Raw genomic sequence first — 22,855 nt, forward strand, 5'->3', positions numbered from 1 at the left:
GTGCTCTCCAATTTAAATGCCTACCATCTTCCATAATGTCTTGTAAACCTATTCAATTAACCTATTCACTAACCACAAATGAATGTGTGATTTACAATTAATTCAGTAGGAAACTGAGCAGCATATGAGTCCTTGTTGAATCAGAAGTGTTTAGGTGTGAGGCTTGATCACTCTTAGCAACTTTTGTCCGTAAATACTGTCTTCTGTAAATACTGTCTACTATAGAGTCTGCAAGAACTACCTTTCTACGTGCAACAGGGAGAAAGTCAAAATTGACTAAAACAAAGGGAGGGAAGGATTGCTAGAGTGATCAGCTAGACGGAATGTCCTCTAATGAGAGTAGAATGAGTGAGCTTAGTTTATTTATTTGAACAAGAGACTCATGGATGAAGAACCTTATAAATAAATACATGAGGAAAATAAACTGTAGGAGAAGCCCAGGGAGAAAAACCAGCAATGTAAGCAAATGGATAGTGTTGACACAAGAAGAAATGTAAATAAATTGGCCATGAATAACTTGAAGAAATTTTCTAATGTTCTAAAGATTGTGATCTCATATTTTATAAGGAGGAATGATAACTGGGGAAGAAATACTGTAAAATTAATTAGATAAATTTATGAGATTGCATTGTGATAAAGGGGACTGAACCTTATCCAGGAAAGGCCCTGTCCAATTCCATGGTTCTGTTTACGAGCATCTTTAAGTGGATTTTTTTTTACATTTTTACTGTCGTTTGTGCTACATTTGACTAATGCAGCATAATACCTTTAGAACTCCTTTCAGAGGAAGACTATTAATCGCACTGTCATTTGTTATCTCTGAAACCAATCTGTTGTTTTGTGCTTATGAAAATCACCAGTTACACTGCCCATGTTAATAGACAGTCCACAGGAAAGGTATAAATTCAGTAAGTACTGAAGAATGTAGCTTCATTCCTTAACAGAACTATGTAACTTGACTGATAAGTGAGATTTGTTAGCTAGATTTTGTGTCTGCGAAGATTGGTGGACCATTGCTTTGTAGTCTTGTAACTTACATGCATTTATAGTATATCCTATCTCTAAATAGGATCTCTTGATATTTTCCCATGGAAAGTATTTTTGTTGTTTTCTTTTCTTTATGAAGATGAAGTAGTTTTAAAAGACTTTTTGGACTCCTAGGAGGAAAAGGATTATTAGATCTTCAGCCTCACTGGGTATCTGCTCTAGCTTGGCCAGAAGAAGGGCCAGCTGCAGCATGGACAGGAGATGCTCCAGAATTATTATTAATTGGTCGTATGGATGGATCTCTTGGTCTTATTGAAGTTGTAGATATTTCAGACATGCACCGACTAGAACTGGAACACTGCTACAGAAAGGATGGTAGGTGACTGTATTAGTATTTAAGTAGAAATTAAAATTATTAATCCCTCTCGTCTGCCTTCCACCCCTCTTTTTTTTTTAAGCAAGTATAGAATCTCAAGTTTTTATTATTGTTCATGGGATGATATGATTTCTGGTACCTTACCTGCAAAAATCATTCACTTGCATTCATAGGAGAAGAGTGTGGGATCTCCATCTGCACCCTGAAAAAAGCAGAGGCAGTTTGTAGCAACCACATCACATCCTGACGTTCCTTGCCATTGTATAAAATCAATATAGATTCCTTGCGGTGTCTGCTCTGCCTACAGATAGCATGTAGTCAGTGTCGTTTGGATTACTGAATTATTGTCATTTTTCCTTTATAGTTCCAGCCCCAGGTGACATCAAGTAGCGCATCTTTGGTATCATTGTGTGATTTTGCATATTGCTTCTTCAGGAAAATTGCAAATTTTTTTCGCAGAACCAAGTGAGGCAATATCAACATGCTAAGAAAGGCTCAGGTTGTTTTCAGTGCTTTTCTTAGAAGCATCCCTATCTCAGATATACGTATAGCATTCAGTCTGCTTTTTTTCTTTTCCCTAGCATAATTATTTTCACCGTGTCAGGAATATTAGTTCAATTATTTTAATAAAAATAAGAAGAATTAAACAAATATTACAAAATAATATCAACAGCTGTCGTTACAGTGTCACTCAGTTTTATCTTTACCATACAAATTCATGAAAATTTTCAGACGAAAAGTATGTTAAGTAACCTTGGTGGTGGGGAAAGTTGTTATGCACTTCATATTTTAAACAACCACACTGCAAAAACCTCTTTGGCAGGAGTGAAGTTCAATTTAGTTTAATTTTTGTTATCTGTTTACTTAGTGTCTGTCACATGCCTTGCGTGGTTCAGTGAAGACAGACCATTTGCAGTTGGCTATTCAGATGGAAAGTTGCTACTAGGAACAAAGGAACCACTTGAAAAAGGAGGAATCGTTCTAGTTGATGCACATAAGGTAGAGTTAGTCTTTTTAAAACTAATGTATAATTTTTGTAGGTAAAGATCTGTTTAAGCTATTTTTTCTGTTTGAAAGCTGTTTATAGAGTCAAGTGCAGACTATTTTAAAAGCACCTAACTATTTTTGATACACATATTAAACACAATATATTTTAAAGCACCAGTCTACCAATTTAAAAGAAAAAGGAAAAATAAATTTTATAGCCTTTTTTACTAGTAGATAATATGAAGTGTATGTACATACAGCAACAGAAGTGTATTGAGGACACAGCTATTCATGTCTGGATTTAAAAGACTGTAGTTCTTTTAATTTGTAAAAGTACTCATAATAAAATTTAATTTTGGCTATGTCGCATGTTTTGTAAACCTTAAGTTCCTGTGCAAAGCAAAAGATGTTTTCCTAAATATGCACCTGCAGAAGTTTAGAACCTTCACTTGGCTAGTATGTGATAATAAGTTATTAATAGTCCATAAATGATTTGTTAGGCTAAGAGGACAATTCCTCAAGTGTAGGTGTAGTAAAAGCATCTTGAGTGCTTCCATGAATTGGTCTTGGTATTTGAAGCATGGTAGTCACAGAAGTGAGCATGCCGATTTTATTTTAATTTGATACTGGAAAGTATTATTATGATTTCGTAATTGCAACTCACTATCTCTGTAACGATTTATTTAAGAATAAAATGTTCTTTGTTATTAGCAATTAAACATTGCATTAACTCTGAGAGTTAAATTTTCTCTGTTCTTACTGTGTTACTGACTTTTAATTTTTTTAAATCTAATAGGATATGATTGTCAGTATGAAGTGGGATCCAACTGGTAAGATTCTCCTGACATGTGCAAAAGAAGAAACAGTGAAACTCTGGGGATGTATGGGAGGATGTTGGAGACGTCTGCATTCACTGTCCCATCCAGCTCTTGTAAATGGCATTGCCTGGTGTGCTATTCCAGGGAAAGGACCCAAGTTGCAGCTTTTACTAGCTACGTGTGTAATTTTTTTTTTATGTTTCTATAGCTCTTTGGCAAGTCTTTTCTACTAGTCTGTAGTGTCCAGAGCAGAAAAAAGAGAAAAGTTTTATTTATTTTTTTTTTTCGGTAACATTCATTCAGTAAGCCAGTTGCCATGAGATCCGTGAGACTTCAGCATTCAAATGGAAAGAGTGGCTCTGGTCATGTTACCAACACTTTCCTCCCTGCCATGGGACCTGTGTGTGGTGGTCCTGCTTGAAATTGTTTTGCTTCATCGAAATATTTTTTCTGAGAATATGTTGTTAGTAAAAATTCAAAAGCTATGGAGGTGGGGAGGAGTAGGGAAAAAAGATTTACTTTTTTTTTTCCCCCAAAATTATTAAATTTTCCAAATTTATCCATTGGGAGCATGCCTTTCCACTTTAGATTAATTGGTGCATTATAGTTTTATGGGAAGGTGCTGAAGACTACTGATATTTTAAGTTGATACCAGACCACTGATATTTTAATACCTTTATTTTGTTTTTCTGATTTATCCTGACTTCCTTTAGAGGATGCCACAATGGTTTGGTGTGTGTCTGGACTGTTCCCCAGGACATAGCAATCACATTGCAGTCCAGCTCAACCTCCTCAGAAGGATGGTGGGACCAAGAAACATGTGCCAAGGTAAAAGGGGTAAACTTAGTGTTTAAGAAATTCTCTTTGCTTATTCCAAAATTGTGGGAGGAGGAGAATGTGAGCGAGTTACTCAAATCTCAACACTTCCTGAGAGAAGACTTTTGCTTACAGAAGTTTATATTCCATTTGTATGTGTGTCGACATTTTCAGAACAGGAAATGAAAAATCACAGGTTTAAATGAATTTTATTTGGCTAAAGATTATATTTTGATCTGTTTTCCTTTTTTTTTTAAAGTTTATAAATTAGAATCTTACTAAATTTTAGTATAAAATTTTTTTCTAGATAAAATTAAATCAAGATTAATTTCACCTACATAAATTGTAATGTGGCCTTTAATGTTGACATTTTGTAAGGGGAGAAAAGATGATAAAGTGACAAAGATTTTTATAAAATATTACCACAGTACTGATCTTTTTTATTACATTATGGAAATTGCCCCATCTCTGCAGATGATCAGTATTTATTGCAGAATACAGAAACTGTCATGCTATTCCATTTTTTTGTAAATAGTTCAGTGTTTTGTAACTATGAAATTTGCAGGTTGGATACACAAAAGCAGTAGAAGTCAAGTGTGTATTTCAACTGAGAGGACATATTACTCCTGTTCGGACTGTTGCATTCAGTCCTGATGGACTGGCATTAGTATCTGGTGGACTTGGTGGCCTTATGAATATTTGGTCTTTACGGGTAAGATCATCTTTGACTTGTCATGATTCTTTTTTTGAGTATCTGAAATGGTTAAGGTCTCAGACTGTCGTGTCGTCCCCCCCCGAATATGTTAGGTACATTAGAGAAAGCATGGTATAAACTAAGGGTATAAAATTATAAATAATAAAATATTAATTGAAATTGTACTTACAGTTGAATTATTTTATATTTTATGGTTCTACTGTTGATTCATTCTGTAGGCTTGGTCATGTTAGTTAGGCTTTGCAGAACCAGTCACACTCTTTTTATAGTTGGGAACAATATTCTCTTACTTTGAGAACTTTTCCAAGAGTCAGATAATGTGAATTAAACACTTCTAAATCCTTAGTTATGTTTTCTCCTTAATATGATAAAAATGCTAGATATTTTTTTGCTTTTAGTATAAACATTTCAGTTTTTAAATTATTATTGAACACCTTGGGAGAATATCATCCTTTAGGAATGTGATTGTGTGCATTTAAACAGAAAAGTAGCTGTGTATGCACACTGACTCAAAACGCTTCTTTCCTTAGGATGGTTCAGTGTTACAGAGTGTTGTGATAGGTTCTGGAGCTATTCAGACTGCAGTATGGATACCTGAAGTTGGAGTAGCTGCTTGCTCTAACAGATCAAAGGTGACTATGTCTTAAAATAATGAAATAATGTTCTTCCAAATTTTTTACTAAAAGAAAATGCTATTTGTCTGTCTTTATTTTTCCTTCCTTTTTTTCTCCTCTTTTTTTTTTTTTTTTTTTAGAAATACATAGATAAAAATATATATCCAAGTCTGTTATATTTTCAAGACACATTGTTTTGGCTTTCAGCTATCACCTGACACTAAAAAGACTGGGATTTTTTAATAGTTTCCCATGTTTATTGGAAAAAAAAGTGGGGCAGCCAGGTGGGAATCCTTCGGAGCCAGGGGTTATAAAGGATGCTGCCCACACCAGTTACATCACCTTTTCTGTTTAATGGCAGCAGCTGTAAATGGACAACAAAAATAGACAGAAGACAGATTTTTTTTTTTCCTTTATGCAGCATGAAGAAATGTTTCATTTCCCCCCAGCAAATAAGATACTTCAATGATCTGACTTAATCTAAGGCAGACTCAACCTCAGAAATTTTTAAGGAGCAGCAGAATTTATTTCAGTGTTTGCTGTGTCAGGAGCTGCTTGCATCTGAAAGGAAGTTTTGTTGAGTATTCCAAAATATGGTATTTTTTTTGAATGAAGATAAATACAGCACAAGTTATGACTCCTGTTAGTAGAGTCATGCTGCATGTGGTTCCAAGTGTTTTGGGATTCTTTGAAAGTCTTTTCTGAATTCAGACCAAATATTGAAGGTCATATTACAAGGCAAATCCTAAACTAATGTTACACCTGAACTAAATCTTAAACAAAGATTATAGCGGTCACTGAAATGAACTCTGCTTATTACCATGTTTGCATTCTTCCTTGGAGTGGTAATCGTAGGGTTGCCATTGGAATGTGAGGAAGTGGCAAATGGAGATGGCTACTCCATGACATTTATGAGCAGATTATTCACTAACAGAGACAAAAATATTCAAGCTTATGTATTTTCTGGCCCCTATGGAAACTAAGATGATTGATGATAAATGAATGGTGCTGAAAAAACCTGCTTTATGAGTCTTTAAGTTCTAATGTGTCTTGTGACTGCTATTAAACAGGATGTGTTGGTAGTGAACTGTACATCAGAGTGGATATCTTCCAATCACGTCCTTGCAACATGTAGGACTGCACTGAAACAGCAAGGAGTTCTAGGATTAAATATGGCTCCTTGCATGCGAGCTTTCTTGGAACGTTTGCCAATAATGCTTCAGGAACAGTATGCTTACGAAAAGGTAAGAAGAGCTAATGCGAACATTGAAAATTCGTGTCTGACACGAGGTCACTGTTTGAATCTCAACTGATTTCTGTCTTGCACCACAGAGAACCCAGAAGACTTTTCGACGTCCTGTTTGCCAATGTCTTTCAGTATTCTCAAAGCTAGTAGTATCCTAATTTGAGAATACTTAAGATATTAGAAAAACTTTGATTAAGCATGGAGGAAAGTAGTTTTCTACAGGACTAGCTTTGAAGGACTCCTATTTCTGAATTGATTAATATATATTTCTAACTTTGCATGTTCAATTTCTCTCTCCCGCTCCCCTCACCTTTAGCCCCATGTTGTTTGTGGAGACCAGCTTGTTCATAGTCCATATATGCAGTGCTTGGCATCACTCGCTGTGGGCCTTCACCTAGATCAGCTCTTGTGCAATCCCCCGGTACCACCTCATCACCAGAACTGCCTCCTTGATCCTTCAGCCTGGAATCCCACAGAATGGGCCTGGCTAGAGTGTTTCTCTACTACCGTGAAAGCTGCTGAAGCTCTGGCCAAGGGAGCACAATTCCCAGAATCCTTTACTGTTCCAGACCTGGAGCCTGTTCCAGAGGATGAGCTTACTCTCCTAATGGTAAAATGTGGTATATTGTCTCAACAATGAAGCATGTGGTTATTTAGCATATGATATGAAGCAGTTAACGTCTCTGAACTGTAAAGATCCATATTCATTAACAATAAGCACCAGCAATAAGTGGAAGTTTGTTTTTTAATTAACTGGTTAGAATATACTGTAAAGATTGCTCTCTGTGTGTGTGGTGAGCTCAAGTCAGCTGCATATTAAAAAACAAAAAACCCCAAAATCGTGACAGTAATTTTTGTATGTGATAGAAGCAAGAAATGTAGAGCTTTACAGTGCTATTTTTAGAGTAACATTTTAGCACATTTCTACACTGCATTATTTTGCTAGTGTCAGTTGTCTCTATGACTTGTTATGATATTGAAACCAAAATAGATATTTTGGATTAAAAATTTTTTATCAGCAAGATTACTTCATCATGAATTTTGTTTTTCTTTTTTTTTTTTTAATTTGGATTGCAAATCATGGATAACAGTGTCGTTACTAGATAGGTATAGTAAAGAAATAAACTTGGCCTATGGACAAAAATAAAGTATTTGAGTCTGCACTCATTCATTCTTATTCCTATACTATTTAGAATAATTTGAATGTCAATATTGCGCTTAGTTAGAAAGGAAAATATGTATTACGTAACAGAAAAATAATGCACATCTCTTGAACTGAATGTGATAGCTGTGGCTTTTGTTGTGTAGGATAACAGTAAATGGATCAATGGTATGGATGAACAGATAATGTCTTGGGCAACGTCACGGCCAGAGGTTAGTAAAACTGATGGTTTAGGGTTTTTATTATTACTTTTTTATTCTTTTTAACATTGTAAGCTATTGAAAGCATTCTTGTTCTAAGGCATTTTTTATTCTTTCCTGCTATTCCATAGGACTGGCACTTGGGAGGCAAATGTGATGTGTATCTGTGGGGAGCAGGAAGACATGGACAGTTAGCAGAAGCTGGTAGAAATGTCATGATACCAGTAGCAGCACCTTCATTCTCTCAGGCTCAGCAGGTGATCACTTAAAACCAGTCGTGATTTAATGATTTACCATGTATTGTTTGTGCAGTTTGTCAAAATCTCTCTCTAAATGTCTTTTCAATTTGTTGTTTGAATTTACTATGAAGTACCCCCAAAACATGTGTTTTCTCTAAAGAGGAAATCTTTAATTATTTGATAAATTCAAACCAAGAAGCCACTGAAATCTGTCAAAACAAAATTGTTTGATATGAGCATGATTTGAAAATACCTGCAGAGCTTTAACATAATACATGTGCCAATTTTGTTTTCTGAAATAACGTTGACATTCAGGATGAAAATGTCAAAACTAAATCTCAGGTAGGAGTATATCATGATTTCTGTCACTGGAAGAAGGTTTGCCAAAACTAGTAGCAAGTTTCAAGGAAGTAATTTTTATTACAATGTGATTGTGTAACAAAAGTCCGTTAAGCATGGGGTGAAGTCTTATGTTAATAGGGTTGTCACAAAGGTATTTGCGGTGTGACAAAAGAGTCTGCTGTCTTGATATAATTACAAAGAAAAAAAGAAATTTAAAAGGAGATTGTACATTGTAATGCAGGTACTACAATGCTGCATCTAACACAAAAATCGTTAAAACTGTCTTGTGTCTTTCTAAACTAGGTTGTTTGTGGTCAGAATTGCACTTTTGTCATTCAAGCTAATGGCACGGTTTTGGCTTGTGGAGAAGGGAGCTATGGGCGACTGGGACAAGGAAATTCTGATGATCTTCATGTGTTAACAGTCATTTCAGCACTGCAAGGTAAAATCGTTGGGTTTGAAATGAGTCAATTTATAGAGCACAAATAAGCATTTTGTTATTTAATATAACTATTTGTGCTGATGCTGTTTTTGCAGATTTGCACATTAAAATATTGTAGCCTTTAATTAAAAAGTGAAACAAATAAGCTAGATGTTCATTTTTCCTTTAGACTTAAGTACTAATATGTTAAAATTCCTTAATTTTAAGAAGGCTTTAGGGAAAAGTGTTTGCTCAAGATAGGAACATCCCATTTCAAAACTAATGGCAGGCCAGAAGCATAGGTTGTACAAGAGAGGATGAAGGTTTTGTTCAAAATAAAAATAAATAAATTGCTACAGCAAGAAAACTATTATTGTGGTTGATTCCTTTCCCCAGACTTATTTGGCTACCACTAGGGCCACTTGGATAAATGTATGTTAAGAGTTTATTATAATTTATTTTAAACTTTGTTTTCTTATTTTTCTTTAACAGGCTTTGTTGTAACACAGCTGGTGACCTCTTGTGGATCTGATGGACATTCCATGGCTTTAACAGAAAGCGGGGAAGTCTTCAGCTGGGGAGATGGAGATTATGGCAAACTGGGACATGGGAACAGCGACAGACAGCGCAGGCCTAGACAAATAGAGGCTCTGCAAGGAGAAGAAGTGGTGCAGGTTCTAAAATATTTTTTGTCTCCTACAAACAGCAGGCATGGTAACCTAGTGCTAGGAATGTTCCAGAACCATTGTCAGTCTTGACAGTTTGTATTCATATACTGAATGAAAACGGGCAACTTTTTACTTTCGAACATTTATGAACGAAGTTGATAATTTCCAGTTGAAGGATGTTAATATCACAGACCTCATTGTTGATGTGTGATGTTAATTGACAGTTCTTACTGGAGAAGACTAAAAATTAGAAAGAGCATGAAAGAGAGGGATGGCAAAAGATTGTCAAAATACAGATGTGATTTAGAAGTTTCCCTTGGTCCTTGTCAGGTGACTTTGACCTACAAAACTAGTCACCGAGACCGCCTCCTAAGTACTAAGTGTGCATTATAACAATGCACAAAAACATATTTGGTTTTGACTGGAGCTTTCTTTATGAAAATATAAAATATTTGCACAACAAAAGCAATCTACTTGCAGAAAACAGTAGTTGGTAAAAATAAATACATAAATAAAACTCCTGAAAGCCTTTCTTCATGCAAATATCCTCCTGTCCTCCTCAATGTTATTGTTGAGAAGAATGAGAGATAGTTTGTTGGTGAAATCATTAACACTGAAATATCTGTATTTTAGCTCTTTATAAAGTGAATTTAGTTTAGGGGAGGAAAAGGTATTACATATTTACATGTAATAGCTAATATAATTTTCCTTCCAAATTTAAAACATATGTAAAAATTATGTTTATTTTGCTTCCAGATGTCATGTGGCTTCAAACACTCAGCTGTGGTGACAGCAGATGGCAAACTTTTTACATTTGGAAATGGTGATTATGGCCGATTAGGACTTGGAAATACTTCCAATAAGAAACTTCCAGAAAGAGTGACAGCGCTGGAAGGTTACCAGATTGGACAGGCACGATTTATCTAAAACTAGCAATGTATCTTTATTTAAAGCTGATGTTTTCAACATATTTAAGTGTTCTGGCTTTTTTTAACCTTGGCCTTTATTATTATTATCATCTGATTATTATGGCAGAATTTGACTGTGTGTAATTTTTTAAATAATTACTTTCCTGACTCTCTTGATCCTCTTTCTGCAAAACTGCCCATGTTTATTAAAATTTTAAAATTTCAAGATTTAGGCATTTTTAAGCATGAATTCATGAGCTATTTTATATTCTTATATACTGAGCATGTGTAGCATAATACTATCCTTTGGTTCTAGGAGCTGACAGGAAGCAAATACCTAAAAAATACTACTGTGATCCTAAATGTTTTTAAAACATTGTAATAAGCAATGGAAGTTTTAATGGTTTTAAAAGGATACTTATTTTTTAAAACACAATTTTTCTTTTCTTAAAGGTAACTGGGGTGTTTGAGTTAGTAGCAAGTTAGCAAAAACTGTGGTAATAATGTATTTCTCTCAACCAGGTGGCCTGTGGACTCAATCATACTGTAGCTGTGTCAACAGATGGCTCAATGGTTTGGGCTTTTGGAGATGGAGATTATGGTAAACTTGGTTTGGGAAATTCCACTGCAAAATCCTCACCACAGGTTAGAATTCATAGCGAAATTACTCTTTGCATAAATTTTCAGTGTTGTTAAATGTGTTACACAGTGTTCAGAGTGTAATTTTCTAAAGGTAAATTATTAATTCCATCTACTATACTGTTGTAATACAATCTGGCATAAATAATTCTGATCATGCATTACACAAGAGCCTAATACTTTAAAGAATTCCATGTGAATAATAGTGACCTTATCTCAGTGGCAATACAAATAGTGAAAATCTTAGGATTAGCCTAAAGAAGAAATCTTTCTTATTTTGGAATTGGGGGGGAAGGTTGTTTAGACGCTCATCTACTTCCTTCCATGCCACTCCCTGCTCACTCCCAGTAAAAAAAGGTGTTTTGAGTCATTGTACATAGAATAAGGTATTAGTTCCATTAAAGAAAAAGAGAAAACTGTCTCTCAGTTCCTGTATTAATATACAAGCATTAATTAGACTAATCCTACAATATATGCATTGCACAGTGGGAATAATAAAATTTCTTTTTGGAAGCAGGAGTTACAGATGAAATTCATGTTTGCTTTCTGTTTATATCCTCACAATACTATAGCTTTCTCTCCTTTCACTTGTCCCGTAGAAAGTGGATATTCTTTGTGGAATTGGAATAAAAAAAGTTGCCTGTGGAACCCAATTCTCTGTTGCGCTGACAAAAGATGGTCATGTATATACTTTTGGACAAGGTAGGATAATCTTGTATTTGGACCTTTCCATCTATAGGTTTGTGTGTATTGAAAGTGAAAAGTAAGAATATTAAGATATATTTATTAGACTGACCTAACACTACTTTTTAGATTCGTGCTGACCTAATCTGAATTTTGGAACTTCAACAATGCAATTTTAACACATGCCTAAAATCCAGATTTGCAACTCTATCTAGTTTGATCTCAGGATAGCCTTTCAATTTACTAATTTACTTTTTGAAGAGTGTTTTCCTAAAACTTTATTGAATTTCACGTGTCCAAAAACATTGAGTTACTTTAAAGTTTACTTTATCTAATAAAGCATATGCCTACACTAGTTGTTTAAAAATCTGGACAGGAGAATTTCCAAGTGCACTGAATTAAATGTGTTTAAACTTCTGAAGTCAGTTAATTCATATGTATTATAAAACCGTACATTTAGATCTAGAAGTCTTGTTTTAATAGACTTTGTTCTTGTTTCAGACTTAAAGTGAAAATAACAGCTTTAGCAATATTAATGAGCACTGTAGGAAGCACTGTTTTGTAGGAAACGTACACTAGATTTCCTCCTAACCAATTGCTCTTATGTCCCAGTTCTGAGCACATAGAATTGCTTTTTGTCTCTCCCTGACTTCTGCCTGCATATAAAATTAACTTTTTGATGTTCTTTACATATATAGACATGTGCTTGCAATTTTAGATCGCCTGATAGGTTTGCCAGAAGGTCGTGCTCGAAATCACAACAGACCCCAACAAGTTCCAGTACTGTCAGGAATCTTCATTGAAGACATAGCTGTAGGAGCAGAGCATACACTAGCTTTATCATCTACAGGGGATGTATACGCTTGGGGTAGCAACTCTGAAGGGCAGGTATGTACTATTCCCTGTTTATTTCTCATCTTTATAAGGCTATAATTGTACTTTACAGATGTGATTGGAATATCTTTATTGTGGTGGAAAAGAAAGCTTTTATTTTTGTTATTCTCCTCCCCCTACCCTCCAAGCCATAATAACATTTTAGGCATTTCCACTCTTTTCTTATTTCCTATGCTCTTACATGGTAGCAGTTTGGGAAAGCACAGAAAACATTCTACCCAAATTAGAATAATCAAAGCTTTTAAAAAAATTACACATTTTTACCTAATTCTTGAGCTATCATCAGGTTTTTTTCAACATAATAAAATTTATGGCTGGTGTCAATCAGATTTGCAAACTCTTTAGATGCTTTTCCTAAAGAAAATAAAAATCAACTTTTTTTAGAGTCATCTTTTAAAGTTGGGGAAAAAAATCAGTAAATAATAAATTCTCTCTCTACTTTGAGACCCTGATTTTATCCCTGCCCTTAAAAGTCCATTCTCCTCCCTCACCCTGTGTATAACTCAAATTTTTGAAAGGACTTCAGCTTTTTGACAGTTTTGCATGCTACAAGAGGGAAGACCCTCTTGATAGATTAGCTGTTGGTGTTTCAGGAAGTTTGGGCAAAGTTCCATCCTCTGGTATTTCAGGATTCAGTTTTTGAGAAGGGTTGTTGAGCAAGTTGTTTAGGATCATTTCTGAGACGAACCTCTTTGGTTTTTTGGGGTTTTTTATAGGGTGCTTACTTTGTGTTTCTGGAACAGAAAAGATTTTTAGGGTAAAAAATACAAAGAAACTTCATTCTGAAAGCCTGTTTCATATGATCTTCCTTGCAGTGCAAAAAATCGGTTTTATATGAAGTGGTAAAAAAAAAATTATAATTTTATAATGTGAAATTTTCACTTTTAAAAAAAGAAAATTAGAATATGATATGAAACTATCAGTAAAAAGTCACACCTTCAGTAAACTTCCTCTTTACACAAATTGTGTTTCCATAAACTATTGTAGGAATTTACATGCTAGAACAAAAATGGTATTTAAGTGGCACAGAAGAGAGATATGAACTATGTTGTCCAAGCATGAGAAAGACTGTGAAACACATGTGACTTAGCAGCATAAATTAGTTCCTCAGTCTGCAAAAGAGCTTGCAAAAAAATCTCTAGCTGTTTTAAGGCCTCTTTGACAGCTAGATCTGCTACTTCCATTGAGTACAGATGCAATATTCTATCGAAAATAAAAGGTAAATGCTCACATTATAAAGATACATAAGGTAAATATTTTTTTATTGCAGTATATGTTGTAGATAAATACCGTTTTTTTTACCATTTGCTCTGAATTTTTGCTCAGAGTTTTAGAAATACCATCAAAGTTGTTGATTATTCTTTGTCCCTTTTTCATCTGTTATAAATTGTCAGCTTGGACTGGGCCATACCAACCATGTCAGAGAACCAACCCTAATAACAGTCCTGCAAGGAAAGAATGTTCGACAGATATCAGCAGGACGTTGCCACAGTGCTGCCTGGACAGCTCCGCCTGTTCCACCAAGAGCTCCAGGTAAAGAACTGAGATTGCATCGTCATTTGACTTAATCTTTGTGTTTTCTGCGGGATAAGTGCAACAAGAACTTTGGAATGTTTGGGACAAAATTTGTTTGGTTTTATATCTGTGCAGGTTTTCAAATTATCTTAGTTTCTTAATTTTCCTAATGGTGTGGTTTAATTCCAGTAGGCAGCTAAGCACCGGATAAACTACTGCAAAGAAAATCAACTGCATCCCAACCAAAAGCAGCACAGCCACCCTTTATGAAATAATGCTTTTTTTCTTTTTCTGTGGTAGGTGTTTCAGTGCCTTTACAGCTTGGTTTACCTGATGCCATTCCACCACAGTATGGGGCACTGAAAGAAGTGACCATTCATACAGTAAGAGCAAGGCTCAGGCTGCTGTACCATTTTTCAGACCTCATGTACTCTTCATGGAGATTACTTAACCTCAGTCCTAATAACCAGGTAAAATTCCATTTGAAAAAAACAACTTAGCTGTGTTGTGTTATGCCATGTTGCTAGAGAGTTTCTGACCAGATCCAGATGGATCTTAGTAATAGGTTCTATAGTTTTTTTGTAATAAATAAAAAAATACATAAACTCAGATTAAACCAAACTTTGTCAAAGTATTGTTATGTATTTTCACTTATGCTAACATTGACATGTCAATGTTTCAGTTTACAAAAGCTTACTAGACTCAAAGCTAAAAACAAAAAGTGCTGACCTGTCTGTTTCCTGAAACATTGAAGTGCTAGTGATTACTATGAAGATTTTTATTCTGTAAAGAAATGGAATTAATATCTTTTATTAATGTGTTTATTCTCATACTGCTTTATTGCAGAACAGTACATCTCATTACAATGCTGGAACATGGGGAATAGTTCAAGGACAGCTAAGGCCCTTGCTAGCACCACGAGTATACACGCTGCCCATGGTACGCTCTATAGGAAAAACTATGGTTCAGGGGAAAAACTATGGGCCACAGATTACTGTGAAAAGGATATCAACCAGGTCAGTATTGTTTTCACAGGCATTGTATTAGACCTCAAACGAATACTGATATTCATACATTTTCCATAACCTTGGCATGCTGAGCTCTCTCGTACAACTTTGTTACTCAAGTGACTTCAGTAACCTTTATGTGTTTATGAGTTACATTGTATGGCTGTGTCTCTTTCTTTTTTTTTTTTCTTTTTCCTGAAAGAGGTCGGAAATGCAAGCCCATTTTTGTACAGATAGCAAGACAAGTGGTAAAGCTGAATGCATCAGACCTTCGCCTACCTTCCCGTGCCTGGAAAGTGAAACTGGTTGGAGAAGGAGCTGATGATGCAGGTGGAGTGTTTGATGACACTATTACAGAAATGTGTCAGGTATGAAAAGTCTGTTAGTTCAAAATGCTTGAGTGGAGGTTTGTTCTCTCTGGTGTCTTTTAGTATTTTTCAAATATCCTTCTTGCACCATAGCAAATACTTGTTCTTCAGTTGTGAGCTGCAATAGTAGAGTTGCATACTTACGGATGTCTTTAAGGATAAAGAAATCTTCTTAGATTGCAGCAAGGAGATGGCGTAAGGCCACACTATAACTGGTGTTACAGTAGGCCCCTTGGAATTCTGAGATGGCCCCTACACATTATGGGAGCATTTTGCAGCCCCCCATTCTGTCCAACCAATACCTTCTATAAGAGAAGTTGTACTGTATTGTGTGATTACAGTACTTTCCATGCATACAATACAGAAATACCTCAGGCAGGTGTTCCTCACATACCTGAAGATACATGCCACCTCTCGGATTCAGTGCTGGAAAGGAGATCAGTAGCAGAAAGTGCACATTTTTGCCTGTCTGTAACCAGGATATTTTTGCTATTGTCAACACAGCTGTCTTCAGATTCCCCTGGAAACTGAAGGCTTCAGACTAACAGAACTAAGATAAAGCTGGTCAATGCTAATGTGTACTGCTTATAGTCTTAAAGATATGTCTCAGCCCTGTGACACAACTATGATTGTAGCCAGGAGAAGGATTCAAGGAAATGCTAGCTGGAGAAGTTTGGTTGTTCCTTAATCTTCCAGGAGCCTCAAAACCCGAAGAATGAGGATTAGTGAGGATAACTAATACATCTGCTTAGTCTAGGACAGGGCAACAGCTATGGATAGTGCTGGAGCTGGCTTTGGAGTTAGTGTTAGGATACAGGATGGAAGAAACTGAAGAACTCCATTTATTAATGGAATTTCTGAAGCCTGTAAGACTAGAGTAGGGTTGATTCAGGTAAGGACTTGAGGAGTAATTTGGGGGTTCTTTCCTAGACAGTTTACATTAAATATCAGGTGTGATGAGAGTTCGAAACAGAACTCATTGAAAAATTTCGGTTTTGGTTCTTGAAAAACCGGTAGGGTGTATAGCTTATGACTTGTGATTATTTCTGAAACTGGTACCAGGAATGTATCAGAGAGCAGTCACGCTAAAATAACCATTATAGTCTGACATAAGGGCAGGTCTTGAAATAAACATGTTTTTATTACTAAAAATCATCCCTGCCATGTTTACTTTCTCTTAAATGTTTCGTATTAATTTGTAAGAAGTAATCATCACTATAATGGAATGTTCTGTCTTGTAATGCTTTAATGTCATAGTATTTCTGTAACAGGTTTGTTATCCCTGTGTCTAAGAAGGCTTTGTTGTTGTTGATTTTTAAGGAACTGGAAACTGGAATAGTAGACCTGCTTATTCCTTCCCCAAATGCTACAGCTGAAGTAGGCTACAATAGGGACAGGTGAGTTGTCCAGGATTTGCTTTTGTTGCAGATGTTAGTGGGTGAAAATTAAAACCTTCTGTTAACTGTTTTATACCAAATGATGAGACTTCACGATTGTCTCTGGTATATTTTTTCCTTCAGGTTGTGATGTTGCTTTGTTGTGGAGGAGAGGATATAGTTTTAACATGAACCTGCTAGATTGCTGATGGCAGAATTCAGAGTAACATCAAGAATGTCAGCCTTTGTGGTCAGGATCAGTTCTGCTTATCTCAGCCTCCATTATTTTAACAGCTAAAGATAGCTATAATCTTCTTGTTTGGAGACCCCTTGCTGATAATTGTGTTGATCGTTACTATGCTGTGCTTAGAAATGCTTTGACTTCTAATGAAGTAGCATAGAAATGATAGTATTTTCACCGATTCTTTGTTCTTTCAGGTTTCTCTTTAACCCTTCAGCGTGTTTAGATGAACATCTGATGCAGTTTAAGTTCTTGGGCATTCTCATGGGTGTAGCTATTCGTACAAAAAAGCCATTAGATCTTCATTTGGCTCCAATGGTCTGGAAGCAACTTTGTTGTATCCCACTCATCTTGGAGGATTTGGAGGAGGTAGATCTGCTCTATGTGCAGACCCTCAACAGCATTCTTCACATTGAAGACAGTGGGATTACTGAAGAAAATTTCCATGAGGTAAGATATGAAAGTTGGAGCTTTTAGGTTTATTCTGAAAGTGGTTATTTTATCAGACTGACCTTAACATCAGTATTTATATAATTCATTGTCTCCATTATTGGGGTAACAAGTACTTCATATGCATTTGGAATAGTTTGTGATCTTACTATAGTTCTATGTGACTGATAGTAAAATATTAAACCTAGGTCATTAGAGTGACTTACACTGAACATACTTTTCCTGTTTTGCATAACAGATGATTCCTTTAGATTCTTTTGTTGGCCAAAGTGCTGATGGTAAAATGGTTCCCATAATCCCTGGAGGGAACAGTATCCCACTTACCTTTTCAAACAGGAAAGAATATGTGGAGAGGGCAATTGAGTACAGACTCCATGAAATGGACCGTCAGGTAATTTCATTGTGACCGTATCCCCATTGTTAATGCGACCAGTGATTTATGCAAGTTTCCATTACAGTTTATTAGGGAATAAGAAAATCTTGGCTTTCTGCATCTCACCTGGGTCCCCATGGCTTTTTTTCCCCCACAAACTGTTCTGGGGTTTTGTTTTAGATTAGTCCTATTTTTCTTAGTAGTTGCTCAGTTGACAAAAAAGCAGCAGAAATCAGAACTTGTCTTTCATTAGAGTAGCCCCACTGCGACTGTCAGCCCCACTTGAGAAAGTAACCTGCAATTGTGCATGCTGTGCACCGTAATTAGACATTATAACAACACAGAAACGAGCTAAAGTAAATATTATTGACAAACATTTGTTTAACTTAAAACTATTTCTCTTCTGCTTTAACATAGAAACTACAAATATTTAATGATACCTTTTTGAGAAGTGTTAATTACCTATTTGCATACTTTTGTGTATTTTGTCATTTGTTATAGTGAAGCTTGTGAAAGCAGTATACTCATTATGCTAGGAAAATTATTTTCCTTTTTCTCAAGCTATAGATGCATGCATGATATTATCTGCATTAGAAATGTAACTTTCTCATCAGAGGTACCAAATCCTAAGTCTTCTAGAACAAGTACGGGCTTCTTACAAATGTGACTTTGTTCCAGCTCAGATGTATGGTATTTACACAATTTTTTGGTTTAGCTATCATCATTTGTGGTGCTAACTTGTACTTTTAAAAGTTGTTCTGTTTTGTATCAAAACACAGTCTTTAATGTGCAATTAAAAATACCTGTAATAATCTCCAGGATTTTGAGAGAGGGTACAGCCCTTACACAGGATGCATGTGTGGGAGGTTGTATTTGGCAGACGTTCTATAATTCTATCTCTTTATCCCATTTCTCAGCTGATATGTTACTTTTGATTTGGATGGTACAGTAAGTGGCAGAGGTAAGACAATTGCACTTCAAATGTCTCTTCTTTTTTGGGCAATAGGTGGCTGCTGTAAGAGAAGGAATGTCTTGGATTGTTCCAGTTCCTTTGTTGTCTCTTCTGACTGCCAAGCAGTTGGAGCAAATGGTCTGTGGAATGCCAGAAATATCAGTTGAAGTGCTGAAGAAAGTTGTGCGATACAGAGAAGTTGATGAGCAGCATCAGCTAGTACAGTGGTTCTGGCATACCCTTGAAGAATTTTCAAATGAGGAGAGAGTCCTTTTCATGAGGTTTGTGTCAGGAAGATCTCGATTGCCAGCCAACACAGCTGATATCTCTCAGCGATTCCAAATAATGAAGGTTGATAGGGTAAGATGCTGGTTTTGGGTTTTGGGGGTTTTGTTCGGGTTTTTTGTTTGTTTGTTTGAATTCCTGTCTAGTATAATCTGTCCTTTGGCAATAGGAGACAGTTTTCCATAATTGTAAATTTACAGAGAAAGGATGGGATGGGATATGCTCTGAGCTATTAAACGCAAACATTTTAATTGTGTAGAAGGACATACGCTGCATGAATTGCATCTTAATTCATTTGGTGCATTCACTATATTATATGGTTGGAGGCCAAGACAAATTCTTGCACAAGAAACAAATCATCTTCTATTGTAACTTGTCCACAGTAATTTTCTATTCCAATCTTTTTTTTCATTTTTTAATTTTCACTCTTTTATTTGAAGTTTTAAATTTGTTTAAGTGGCAACATAGGACCACTAGTGAACTCTAACATCTTTAAACCACTGTAATGAGTTTACAGTGTATTACTTTACAGGATGCATTCATTTGGCATTACTTTCAGTTTTTGTGCAGTGAAAGCACATTCTCTCTGAACTACGTGAATCAGAAACTTGGCAAAATCTGGTAATAGTGGTTTGACTGTCATCTTTGCTTAGGTCTCTCTCAAATTGCCTCATGTTAAGGCACACCATGGTATGTAATTTGAATTCTGCTTGGTATTTTCCAGTGGGCTGCTAAATAGTAGTGCAGTCAACTTTTCAAGTAGTTGAATTTCATTAGTGGGTTGAATTATTTACAGAGCAGGTGGTATAGCAGTAGTTTTGCACGTACTTAAGAGTGAAACAAGTGATGTCAACAAGGGAGGCTAGTCTGCTTCTTAAAAGGAATTTTGAGATGGAATGTGAAAGTACCGAATGGTAGAGGCAAGGAAGGGAGGGAGCAATGAAATACGGATATGTTGCATTTTTTGCTTCATTCACAACTTAACGGTGTCCCACCTTTTATCCATTTCCACAGCCTTACGACAGCTTGCCTACCTCACAGACTTGTTTCTTTCAACTGAGGCTCCCACCTTACTCCAGTCAACTAATCATGGCAGAGCGTTTGCGCTATGCAATCAATAATTGCAGGTCTATAGATATGGACAATTATATGCTCTCACGGAATGTGGACAATGCAGAGGGCTCAGACACAGATTATTAATATTCTGTGAACAAAATCATCTTCCTTTTACTACAAATAGTGCCCCGAGTCCAATTCATTGTTGACATAATTTTACAGTAACCATAGATGTTTTAGGAGCATAAAACCAGATGTTAATAGACAGTGGCCACATTTTAGTTACTCTAAATGTAACAAAAAATTAGATGTTTTTATTTTTTTGTGATTGTTAAAAAAAAAAAGGAAAAAGAACACAAAAAAGTATGATCGGTAAGTTTTTTTCTCCTTTTTTGGTCACTTTTGGTAAGTTTGCATGGAGACATTTTGGTGCATTTTTTGTTGGGAATAGTACATTTGTAAGCCCTCCCAGTGAACATGAAGAGTTGTACATTGTGTATAATTGTTCATTAGCAAGGACAGTTTTACATGAATATTCACATATTTATTTTGTTTTAATTTGAATTGCCTGTGCAGGGTTCCTTATGCAGAGAAAAATAAAGCAAATTCAAGAATTGGTTGCTTGTATGCATTTGTGAACTGTGGTTGGTTTACTCATACAGTCTTCATACTTTTATATTTTGTCTCATTGTCTCAGGAAATTATAGCATTACAGTGTTTAGACAGGATGTGATATTTGAAGCATCTTAAAATATTTATCTTCAATGAATCTAGTGTGTAGTACTGTGCTCTGCATTCCTAATGTCTTTAAGGTACTGGCTTTTTTGGGTATACCACTATTTATTCCTCACACTTTGCTACAAGTTAACATTGTACTTGATTCCTTCTTGATTTTCATTTAAACATTTTTCTCTCCAGAGTAGTAGTTGTTGACAATAATAACATACTGCCAACTTTACTCAGTAGCCTTTAAAACTTTTTGTCAAAAAGAAACCTAAATCCTTTTTAATATACAGATTTGATATAGTTGATTCCTGATCAGAGTACAAAAAAATTAAAATGAAAGTGACAAGGTGGTAGTCAAGGCTATGGATTTTATGTATGTTCTTATTTACACCTTTGGTTTTAGTAAATTTTGCATGTTTGGTCTCATTTCGTTGCAGCTGTAATTGTATTGTGATCAACAGGGTGTGGCTTACACTGTAATGTTCATATTTGGTTAGGACAGTAACATACTGTACAAAGAAATTTTTGTTCTGTGTCTTAGAGAAGTGCAAAAGAATAGAAAACGCCCCAATGTCTCTATCAAAAACACAATTTGTGTCAAACTAGAAATGCTGCTTTGGTGTTCACGAGCAGGATTTACCTGGGCTGAGGAGAAGGGTAGAGTCTGTCCCCAGGTGAGTCACTGCTGTTCTGCCCCAAGTTTTCCCCCTGCCCTTATTCTCACTGAACTCCATGGTAAGGATGCTGTGGGGCCTGAGGGCTAGCAAGAACATGTATTAACTTAACCTCACCTGGGACAAGACTGGTTCATCTGAGTCTGGAGAAGAGGGCAGAAATTCCTGTTGTTTTCCAACATGTGATTATTGCACGTTAGCAGGGATTGATAGGGAAACTTCCCGGTTATCCGAGACTGAACTGGTATATTGGTGCCAGCTAATAGTGGTCAAAGGGCTGACTTGATAAGCTGTAAAAATTTGCAGATCTGGGATTTATCTGGTGAAGTTCTTTTGGTTAAGACTAGCTGTTGGCTCATGAAAAAGGCAAAAGGATCTTGAGCTATGACCAAGAACCACACTGCAACATGAAACATGGAGAAGGGGGGCTTTCAAAAAAAAGGGACTCAGGGCTCTGAAAGCATGCAGACTTAGTTTCCTGTCTCATGATGTATCACGGTTCCAAATTGGGCTGAGATTTTGGTGTCCCATCACTGTGTTGTGGGGGAGTATATTTGCGTCTTGGTCTAAATTTACAGATGTAATACGTAAAAAATACAGTTACAAATAAAAGGGGAAACTGCTATATAAAGTCCTGTATTATTGCGTACTAGACTTCACTTGCGTGTCTGAATTAGTGCTACTAATTTGTCAGTCTGTTTCATTCAAGCACAGAGAAAATAATAGAACTGTGCCTAAAAATTACAGTTTTGTATGGGCTATGCAGTTGGCTTCTTGGATAATGAGGGTATTTTTGGAGGCAGTTTATAGTAAAGTGAAGAAAGAGGATGTTGATATTGGTAAATATTGGTGCTGATTAAAGGTTTGTGCTTGATTGCTTTAATTGAGACTTTTTTATTGATTGTGCTTGTCCTTTGAATATTCTATCTTAGCATCATTAAAATTATCAAGGGCTTAATTATTTTTATTTTATTCTACTGTTTGTTTTCACCATAATTACATTGTGCATACATTCCTTTTAACCGGCTGGTTGACATTTTTTTTGTTGCTCAGGCATCTGAGTGAGACTGGAATCATGTTTAAGTTTCTTGCGTAATGCTTCTTATAATTGCATAC

At 35.8% G+C, this 22,855-nt stretch overlaps 1 protein-coding gene across 1 annotated transcript in view; it reads left to right on the top strand.

The window, feature by feature from the left end:
* The window catches only part of HERC1 (HECT and RLD domain containing E3 ubiquitin protein ligase family member 1), a gene marked incomplete at its 5' end in the record, with an annotated part of 75,190 nt that extends 54,236 nt beyond the window's left edge, over positions 1-20,954 (top strand). The window contains 25 exons of the mRNA XM_009704124.1: positions 1,162-1,362; positions 2,232-2,362; positions 3,147-3,346; positions 3,882-3,996; positions 4,550-4,696; positions 5,230-5,331; positions 6,384-6,557; positions 6,876-7,169; positions 7,868-7,933; positions 8,053-8,178; positions 8,806-8,944; positions 9,416-9,597; positions 10,348-10,503; positions 11,022-11,144; positions 11,738-11,840; positions 12,541-12,710; positions 14,111-14,249; positions 14,532-14,701; positions 15,078-15,247; positions 15,441-15,606; positions 16,927-17,003; positions 17,421-17,673; positions 17,912-18,064; positions 19,053-19,358; positions 20,298-20,954. Coding sequence (XP_009702426.1) covers positions 1,162-1,362; positions 2,232-2,362; positions 3,147-3,346; positions 3,882-3,996; positions 4,550-4,696; positions 5,230-5,331; positions 6,384-6,557; positions 6,876-7,169; positions 7,868-7,933; positions 8,053-8,178; positions 8,806-8,944; positions 9,416-9,597; positions 10,348-10,503; positions 11,022-11,144; positions 11,738-11,840; positions 12,541-12,710; positions 14,111-14,249; positions 14,532-14,701; positions 15,078-15,247; positions 15,441-15,606; positions 16,927-17,003; positions 17,421-17,673; positions 17,912-18,064; positions 19,053-19,358; positions 20,298-20,483 — 4,049 coding nt within the window. The remainder of the gene's footprint in view (positions 1-1,161; positions 1,363-2,231; positions 2,363-3,146; positions 3,347-3,881; positions 3,997-4,549; positions 4,697-5,229; positions 5,332-6,383; positions 6,558-6,875; positions 7,170-7,867; positions 7,934-8,052; positions 8,179-8,805; positions 8,945-9,415; positions 9,598-10,347; positions 10,504-11,021; positions 11,145-11,737; positions 11,841-12,540; positions 12,711-14,110; positions 14,250-14,531; positions 14,702-15,077; positions 15,248-15,440; positions 15,607-16,926; positions 17,004-17,420; positions 17,674-17,911; positions 18,065-19,052; positions 19,359-20,297) is intronic.
* Between the last annotated feature and the right edge of the window lie 1,901 nt (positions 20,955-22,855).

The sequence above is a fragment of the Cariama cristata genome, unplaced genomic scaffold, assembly GCF_000690535.1.
Source record: "Cariama cristata isolate BGI_N322 unplaced genomic scaffold, ASM69053v1 scaffold21207, whole genome shotgun sequence".
NCBI lineage: Eukaryota > Metazoa > Chordata > Aves > Cariamiformes > Cariamidae > Cariama > Cariama cristata.